The sequence below is a fragment of the Tachysurus fulvidraco genome, chromosome 26 (assembly GCF_022655615.1).
Source record: "Tachysurus fulvidraco isolate hzauxx_2018 chromosome 26, HZAU_PFXX_2.0, whole genome shotgun sequence".
NCBI classification, from domain to species: domain Eukaryota; kingdom Metazoa; phylum Chordata; class Actinopteri; order Siluriformes; family Bagridae; genus Tachysurus; species Tachysurus fulvidraco.
The window spans coordinates 2,740,393-2,750,392 of record NC_062543.1 but is presented as its reverse complement, the minus strand read 5'-3'; the positions used below and the strand labels follow the sequence as shown (position 1 = coordinate 2,750,392).

General features: G+C 44.2%; 1 protein-coding gene across 1 annotated transcript in view; it reads right to left on the bottom strand.

Moving 5' to 3' along the window:
• Window positions 1-8,715, bottom strand: part of mbd2 (methyl-CpG binding domain protein 2) — a 31,836-nt gene extending 23,121 nt beyond the window's left edge. Inside the window, exon 1 of the mRNA XM_027136683.2 lies at window positions 8,143-8,715. Coding sequence (XP_026992484.1) covers window positions 8,143-8,258 — 116 coding nt within the window. The 5' untranslated portion in view covers window positions 8,259-8,715. The remainder of the gene's footprint in view (window positions 1-8,142) is intronic.
• Between the last annotated feature and the right edge of the window lie 1,285 nt (window positions 8,716-10,000).

Sequence of the window (10,000 nt, the reverse complement as noted above, 5' to 3'; positions counted from 1 at the left end):
CTCGACGACATTTACATTTACGGCATTTAGCAGACACCCTTATCCAGAGTGACTTACAACTGAGCAACTGAGGGTTAAGGGCCTTGCTCAGGGGCCCAGCAGTGGCAGCTTAGTGGACCTGGGGTTCAAACCCATGACCTTCCGATCAGTAGCCCAACACCTTATCCACTGAGCTACCACATCCCATCTAACGAACGTAACACGTGATGAGCACGTTTTTTAATTGTGAAGCGTTTTTTTTTTCAAATCTAGTGTCACTTGTTATGAAATTCGTTGCACAAAAGCCATGGGTTTGAATCGTTAATCAGGCGCGTGAGCAGAGACGTAAAGCAGGGACGCGACCCCTGAGCAGCAGACTCGGTTACAGCAGGTACCGGAGGTCATCTAGATAAGACGTTCTGGGAGGAGACAAAGATTTTTTTTTTTTCTTTCTTCTTCCTGACCACACAGTCGTGTTCCTTTACTGATCACACCACACTGATGACTCATAATTTGACTCGTAATCTGCAGAGAATGTAACTTGTAATCTCTCTGTACCATAAAAATAGCAGCAGCAGCGTTTTCCATGTTAAACAAGGGACCGAATTTGTATTTAAAATCATGCGAATGTGACTTAACTGTCCAAGAGTAATGAGTTGTTGTTGTTTTTTTTCTTTTTTGAAAACTGTATTAAAAGGAGATTAAAAAAAAGGGAGGGGGGAGGGGGGGTGTCAGTTCGCTTCTGAGAAGAGCTGCAAAGCCGCAGCGAAACAGTGCAGAAGCAGCAGTTGACGCGGTGGCGAGATGCCTATCAGGTAGCACGGCACTGTGTGTGTGTGTGTGTGTGTGTGTGTGTGTGTGTGTGTGTGTGTGTGTGTGTGTGTGTGTGTAAGAGAGCGAGAGAGAGCGAGAGAACAAAGTATACAAATGAGTCAGTGTGTAGATTGTTATTAGAATGTGTTGCAGTCGGTCAGAGGACGTGTTTGTCCACAGTTTGAAGGACTTTATTGGACATTTTTTGGTCAAAAAGAGTTGAGACGAAATGAGTGCCGAGACAGATCAGTTGGGTTGAGACTCAGAGACAGAGCGCATGAGTCACGGAATGAGTCAAATCGATCGAGAGAGAGAGAGAGAGAGAGAGAGAGAGAGAGAGAGAGAGAGAGAGAGAGAGAGAGAGGAAACCACATCCCTCCTCATACGATCTTTCAGTCATCGAGACCCCGGAGCCGGAGCGTGTTTTTTTTAAAGCTCAGAACGTTCTGTGTCGAACACTTCATTGTGGTGAGAAAGCAAGTCTGTGAGCGAAGTCACAGGGTGCGTTTCACCTAACAGAAATGTGCGACCATATGGACGCGGCGTGAAGCCTGGAAGCCGTCGCCGTTCCGTCATGAAACAAACAAAATCATGAAGCCTAGTGCTGCGTAATTGTTGTGGCCTAAACCCAAGCTAAGATCCGTGAGGCTCCGGGGCACTTCTCAGAGGGCACAGCAGGAGACGACTGCCCCGTTAAAAGGGCGTAGGATAACCATGAGTGTAGTGTGTTTCTGCTGTGTAAAAGGGGGAGGGGTGAGAGAAAGAGCGCGTGTGAGAGTACTGCCAACGAATTCGCTGCTCTCGCCTAGCCTACACATTACACACACCTAGAGACGGTCGGCGGTCATTTTGGAAATAGAAATGTACCCTGAAATCGTGCGTAAGCTGTTGTTAAAAGGTGAACGTGTATTCCTCATAAAACCAGGAGAGCAGCAGGGAGGCCCGGCGAGATCCGACCGTAGCACTCAATTATTCATCCACCGTGGGTCTGTGTGTCTGTGTGTGTGTGTGTGTGTGTGTGTGTGTGTGTGTGTGTGTGTGTGTGTGTGTGTGTGAGGCTAACGAGACGCCGTAGATTCCACGTTGTTCTCGCTAACAGAGCGATCCTATACTCTCGACGCATCGCTCCATATAATAAAAAAAACAAAACAAATAGAAATCAAATCTATTCTCTCTCTCTCACAAGGTGATGTTTAATTTAAGGACATTAACTTTTGATTAACGTTAAAAAAAAACGCGTCTCCGGTATCGTCGCTTTTACGCGACAGACGACGAGCTGCGTTTTATTTCCATTCCTTTTATTATCGGAGTTAGAAGAATAAAGTATTTCAGGATAAACGTTAGAGCCGATCATCAACACCGCACCACAGTTTCAGACTAAGTCCGGTTTATCCCTCTGTATTTAAGCCTCGTAAACGAGTCCGAGTCGGAGAATCGGAGTCCCGAGAGCTTTCGCAGGTGGCCCGGCGTTTATTACTTTTATTACGAATGACTCAGTGAAAGTACAGCAGGCAAATCACTTCAGCCCAGAGGGATTCATGATTCAACAATCAACACAAACAGGAAGTACGCAGTTGGCTGGTTTCCCATAATGCCTTAAGGGGATTAGCCAACTCTGTTATTCCACCCACTGGTCCAAAGGTAGAGGTGTTTATAAAGCGCTTCTTCTTTTCAAGCACTGACATGGATTTGGACTCAAACATGGTCCTGGGATGGTGTGATTTTTTTTTTACCCAGAATTCCCTGATCAGAGATCTCGAGCCAGGAGCGATAGGCTCGGAGTGACGCGTCGACTGAATCGAAGCAGCGAGGCCAAGGACAATGTGGTTACATCAGACCAGAGCGGGTCAGGAACGCCACGTCCGCACACAGCCGAGCAGAAACACACAGAAAGCGAAAGAGGAAATGAGCTCGACGTGGGGAAAGCCAGGACATTCCTAATCACGGATGTCACGCAGATTTGTTTTCTTTATATCAAGCAGTTCATCTAAAGAAAAGTAGCCGATACATCGATTCAGGTCTATTAGATGTACAGCGCTAAGCGGTTACACCAGTCGAACTGGTGGCTCGTCGGCTTGCATTGTTGATCCCTCAGAATCTCTCTCTCCCTCTCTCTCTCTCTCTCTCCGTGTTGCGTTTCGCACGTTCCGACGGCATCCTCCGAGTTCTCCGGTTTCCTTCTTCCTCTCAGAAACATTCCGATTGTTGACTGTGGGAATGTGTTCGTGTGGTGATGAGCCCCGGCACCTCATTCAGGTTCCTTTACTCCTAACTGGTTTCCAGTGTTCCCAGAAGACACGACCATCCTGACCGGAATAAAGCAATGACCTCTTACTGAAGAATGAATAAAAACAACAACAGATGTGTAACAGTAGATAAAGAAATGGTGTTTTTGTTTTTTCCGGTGGGGGTGGTGGTGTTGGTGTTGGTGTTGGTGGTGGATGTAGATGTTCAGTAGATGAGTCAGACCTCATGACTGAAGGAGGCGAGAGAACGGTGTGGTGACAAACTCACTGTACAGCGAAAAAAACGCTAGCTCATGATCAGATTTGCATCTTAACTCAGAACCACAGTGACCTGTGAACAACTGGACAGACAAAACCATCAGCCCAGTAACGATGACTGGTCTCGGTGTCTGTGCAAACGGGGGGAACCCCACCCCCACCCCCACCATCATGTAGCACTGCTGACGCTGAGAAGGAAGTGTGCAGTGCTGAATTTAATCGAAACCTTCCTAATGGGAAAGAGCTGAACGAGCACACGACGCGCACACACCGCACACACACACACACACACACACACACACAAGGTCACGACTCGAAAGATCGGAGTTCAAAAACAGGAAATGAAGGTTGGACGTTTGAAATTGAAGCTTCACATTGGGAGGCGTTTGCATCTACGAATACGTCTAAAACTTAGCAATAAAAACTGACCCACCGTTAGCGGCACAAGCGACGCGATTCTGCCCTCGTGCTGATCCTGGGGCAGTTATCAGAATACAGGTCACACTTTGTATAATCTAAATAAAGCAAATCTCTGCTCTGGGTCTGTCGTCGTCTGTCAGGAGAAGCAACAAGACGGAAGAGTTGCAGCCACTATACAGACAGGAAGTGCTAAAAATGTTTCATCCAGGCTGAGACACGGGACGTCAGGGTTTATCTCGATAACGGAGTGGATTCGGTTCGAACGTTCACAAAGAACGAACCAGACGACGACACGAAACAGCACGGAGCAACGTGACCACACAACCAACCACAGCCTTTCCAGTCCAGACAACATGACTCGTAACCATACGACTCATAATTTCATAACGTGTCCGTCAGTACGACACGGTTCGCTCGGTGGTAGTCATAGCGATGATGTGCAGGATTGTGGGTAATCTGTCGGGGCGAGACGAGCCGACAAAGTGATATCCCGTTTCGGTCGTGGTGCTTGGATGAGGAATCGTAATCGTGTCGTTTCATCGCTATGACGACAAATCAGTCATTCTGATCAAAATTTAAAAACCGATCAAAAAAAATTGCGCCGATCTTCTTAACGATCTGAAATAGAAAGAAGTGAATCTTTGACCTGACACCGAGTCAAATCAAGTTGATTCATGATTCATTTCGAACTGTAATGTAAAGAAAAATTGAATACGGCAAAGAGCGATCTGAATCGGCGCTTCGTGCTGGCACACCCTGATTAGCGATGTTGCTCGTACGGCGTCCGACGCACCACATTTCAGCGTCGTGAGAAATTAAATCAAGGAGTCATCGTGTCCGTATTAACGGACGCTCGGCCGGATTCTTAACTGACGTGTTACATCCTGAAGCGTGTAGCGGTGAAGCTTCGACAGCGAGTGTAGAGACAGCGGAATGTGCTAAGTTTGTTTTTTAAAAATAAACATTTTTAATCCAACGTTTTTACGGACAAGCGATTACCCGTCTAGGCTGCGATGTTTTTCACAACACCACCAGGCCTTTCTGAGTCATCATTTACAGCTCGCTTTGCTTTTTTTTCCATCTGTGGATCACTTCCGGCCCGTGAACGTGATGTTGTGGGGAATTTACATACAGATAGCGCAGGCTGTTTCTAAGTGAAAGCTATTTGTTTAAAAGGTGGTTATTTTATTCGACGATTCCGGTTCGTTGGATTTTTAGCAGTTCTTTGGCGCTTGATGCAAAAGAGGAAACTGTAATTTTCTGTACCTTCTTTTAAGTACATAGTGATTGTATAACGGTCCTTACATTAAGGCCGAGTCATCGGGAATGCTGGCGGTCTAGAGACGACGAATTTCTGTTTCCACGATTGGTTTCGGTTCGGTTACTTCACCGTGATTCCTGGCCCTTATGCAGACGACACCTGGGTTGATTCGAGAAGTGAAAACACTTCCTGTAAGTTCCTCATGCTCCTCATCACATATCTTGTGTGTGTGCGTGTGTGTGTTTTTCTCTGAATAAAGCTCTGTGCTGACTTTTTAAAAGGTACACCGTGTTCTCTAAAGGCAGAAGTACAACTTGTGCAGTTCTCCTGTTATTATTTTCTCATTGGTTCATTAACGGTTTGGCTTTTTACCCGGTCGACTCCGAGCTCCTTGGGTTCCCTGATCGAGAATCGTGTCCATGTGGGATATAAAAGGCTACTGACGTCCTGCCTGACACCGTGTGCTATTAAAGTGAGAGCATTACATAAGTGTAGCACATGGACCGAAGCTCCACAGCAGACATCTGAACGCCTAAAGCTCTGAAAAACAGCATCTTGTGCAACTGAAAAGGAAGAAGCTCGGCCAGATCACCAGCGCTCCACACCCTGTTTTCCACACAAGTGCCACGCCCTTTAACGAACCGTCTGCTTCGACCTGTCTGTCCTCAGACGTGTTTCCAGTCCTCTCCGAGGATCATTTCGAGCTTAACGTGCGGAAAATACACCATCGGCTTTGTCGAAATGCAGACCGTACGCCATGAGGTACTGACGCGTGGCTTCCTTTAATGGAAAGCTGACGTACAATCCTTCCCCCGCCACAACACCACGACACCTACACAATCCACACCACCAGTGACGAAGGATCGGTTTACAGGCTTCTCCTCGCCATCACGGCACCTCAGAACCAGCCACGGCAAACGCCCCTCCCCCGCTGAACGCGAACACCACTGACTCGTGAAGAGAGCAAGGAGAGGAGGAGGAAGAAAAAAAAAAGACAAGAAGAGAAAAGAAAAGCCACTTCACAGCTTTTGTTCTGCTTATTGCAGTGCTGTAAAAAAAACTGCTATCATCAATCTATCAGGGCAGGAACTTTAAAAAAAAAAAGAAGTGTTGTTATCGTACTGTTTCTCGGTGTGTCATGGAAAAAGGAGGAAATGTGATTTAAAACCCGTTCGAGGGGAAAAGTAGACAGCGAGTACTACTGTAAAACGTACAGTGGAAGGAGGGGACGGTCACAGCTCAAACCCCAGGCCTGTAGCGTAGCGCTCCGACGCGGGACAGCCACACAGGAAGTGATGGTACGCCAAAAACACTCGAAGGCCTCGCTCTCAGGAGATCAGCGTGCAGCTAGCACTCGTTTCACACAAACACCAACAGAAGGTGACTTTGCTTCGTTACGTCGAAGCAGACAGAAACGATCCGAACGCAATTCTTCGATTCGAAGGCAAAAATGAAAACGTGCACAGCTAATGATAAAATAAATCGAAACGTTTAGACTTAAGGAGAGACAAGGAAGATCTAGACCTAGGTCAGAATTATAAACCTTTATAATTATAAGCCTCCTGCTTGAAGCTGGTGATTGAGATTTCTCACAAATTAGGTTCGGAATCTAAAAAAAAGAAAATCTAAAAACATGTTGTCCATCACAAGTGTTATTTTCGCTTCGTTAGCACCTTCGTCAGCACACACAACGGTCGAGAAATCAGCACGGCTCGACGAGCAGGTGTGTCCTGACTCTAGCTCAAATGCAGAACCAACTTTGCATCACATTCATTCTGAATTTTTTTCCCCTGAGATGAGAAATGAAGAACAATGGTGGTCTGCGAGCCGAGGAAATGAGTCTGACCGCGTCGGTTACTTCAGCCTGATTTTCTGGCTCACGTTCTGCCTTCACCTGGGCTGCCTTTTAAATACGAAAGCACTTCCTATACTTTCCACCACACTTCTAGCCGGTGGTGAGTCGACACATTTTGTACCATATCACACTCACACGTGTCTGCTTTGGTAAATCCTTCAAATTCGAAGATTTTCACGATATCTATTCAGACACGATGTGACAAATCTCGTCAGAGAGAAATCGGTGAGTGAAACTGTACTGTTACAACAAAAGGACACGTACCGACTGTCAGGAAGTCAGAAGTCGGAACAAATTCCAGGAATCTGATTAGTCAGAAGGTGCCGTCTAGATTACCGTATTTTCATACCAGCAGCTGGAAATCACAAGATAACAATAACGCATACGTTATTGTTTTTATAGCAACAACGTCCACAGAGACCTGTATAGCTGACGCTCCACGTCGTCTCGGACTAATCCAGGTTATTTAAGACAGAAAAAAGGAAGGAGTGGTCAGCATCAGTGCTGTGAAGCGTACTGTAATTTTAGGACAGACCATGACACAGATAGAGAGAGAGAGAGAGAGAGAGAGAGAGAGAGAGAGAGAGAGAGAGAGACGAAAGAATGTAAAGGAACGACCTTTATGACTTCTACACCGTGACCGTTTTCACTGGATCTGTTTCACATAAATAATCGTAAACGTAAATGGATAAAAAGTGCAACAGGTCGCTCTGTAGTACAAGACGTCTACAGAAGTCTCAACTTGCTGTGACTGAAAGAAAAACAAATCAGCTCTGAGCTGTTTCTGAACTCGAGCCTCGTCTTCACGTACAGTAACCGATCATGTGAGAAGTCAGTGACTTTATTTACATCAATGCAGAATGCAGTCAAATACACTAGTGTCTTAATAATACACTTCTCTTTGAACTAAAAAGATAGGCAGCAAAACCTAAACGTCATGTAAGCAACAAAACAAACAAACAAACAACAACAACAAATATTCGTGTTGTCTTGACATTTAGAAGAACAACGATTCAAACTGGGATTAGTTCTACAAAAGGAAAACACTCCTGACAGCTCGACTCTACTCACACGTGTTAAAAGTCTACCACCTTTTTTAAAATCATCCTTTAACGCGTATTCGAAGTTCTCATGAACTCAAGCTCCATCGAGTAAACAGCTGCTTTGTTATAATCAGTGCTGAGGAATAAAAACCTGAGCAGTTAAAGGAAAGGATCGCGTTTGAAGATCAAAGCGTCTACAAAGTAACGGGACATTAAAGGAAGTTTCCAGGACGCTACTTTGTATCTTGTTGCTCGTTACAATGTTACCTGTAATAATAAACATCACTCTTGCCAGCGCTGAGTCCAGACTTCCGGATCACCTCTTCTTTCTTCCAGCCCGGAGGAAGAGCCGGGCATTCGATCCTCTTCCTCTCCATAATCATTTAGTTGACTTTGGTGTGAAATCACTGCGATTGATACCCCGGCGACGTGAGCCGACAGTGGCTGCTAATGGCCCACACTGGCTGGATGGAGTGCTAAGCTAGCTGTGTTAGCTGCTAAAGTAGAAGATGACAGATCTTGTAGATGAATAAACAAGGCACAGGAAGGCGATGAGCGATCGGAGTTGTTCTAAGTAGCGAGCCCGCGTTTTTCTTCAGCTTTAATGGTCTCACTTTGATCAACTCCTTTGGATCCTCAAGCTGACTCAGTGCACAGAACAATCTAAGCTGAGTCTGAAGCCGAGCTGCCGCGATGGTGTCGAAAGCTGTGACGCTGTGAAATTTCAGCACTTCCCACGCAGTGACCCAACAGCGCCTGGCAACAACAGAGAGCTGACAAAAACCACGCCCTGTATTCCACACAAAGCCACGCCCATTACACTCAAGCGCCGCCCCCCGACCCGGCAAAGCTCCCGTCATTTCTCGCTCCTCCAGCCTCGTCCTGCTTTACGACACGCTTGTGACGCAATAATGCAAAAATGAAAACAGCAGGAACTAGGACACGCCCAGTGACGCATGACGTTTCATTTCCTGTTTTTATTTTCAACACGCTCGTGGCTGTCAAGTTACTGATGTTAAATTTAGTTACAACTTTCAGACACTATTTTATATTCATCTAAAGCACCTTTTTTTTTTTCAAAAGAAAATCAATTAAAAATAAAAAAAAATACTGCTTAAAAAAACACGTATCACATTCGATCAAATCGAATGTATGTGATCAGTAATATAAATATTCTTAAATAACTTAAATGCTGAATCTTTTAATAAACTTCCTCCTCTAATCTCTTTTATATTCTCAGAACAGATTTAGGACTAGAATAATGCATCACAAAAAAAACTTTGCACATAAATGAAAATTACAAACTGTTGCACATAGCTGTATTTGTTTATTTGTTTGTTTGTTTGTTTGTTTGTTTGTTTGTGTGTGTGTGTTAATTATTGCAATGAAGCAGAGACAGTGTCTATATGAGTGTATTATGTTGGAGTTTTTACATTTGTCGCCCTCTTGTGTTGTAAACGTGCCAGCGCAACACATCAGAGATAAATAAACAAAACAATTCATTCCAATGCAATCCCTAGGTTTCTAAGAGAAGCAAATATCATCCTGATTAAAAAAAACTGAGTTACTTAAAAAATTCTAAATTCTAGAATTTAAATGATAAGCACTACTTGTTTCATTATGTACAGTTCTATCCAGGTCAGTGTTGGATTCATACATTTCTATATGAATCAGAATCAGAATCAGAAAGAGCTTTTTTGCCAGGAATGTTTTTCATATGCGAGGAATTTGTTTTAGTGACACAGTGTAACAGAATGACATATACAATATAGACAAAATTGTATGTACACATGTACAGGTGTGAAATGTGCAATTGAATATTTAGGTCTATATACGTACCATGTTAATCAGTTAAAAATAATATTTAGTATTAATATGTGTGTTAGGATTCTTTCTGTCCCTTGTACATGTCATTTAATGTGTTTATATGAAGCTGAAGGTAATATCTGACAAATGGTGTTATTTAACTTTTAACAAATCATTGTTAATGTGAATTATTTACATGGCTTATATTTGGATTATGAACAAATCACAATGCTTCATACAATCATACAATGCACACAATCAGATTTGCTATTGTTACATTCATTAAGTCTTAATAATGTGAATGGTGAATAATAGTGAA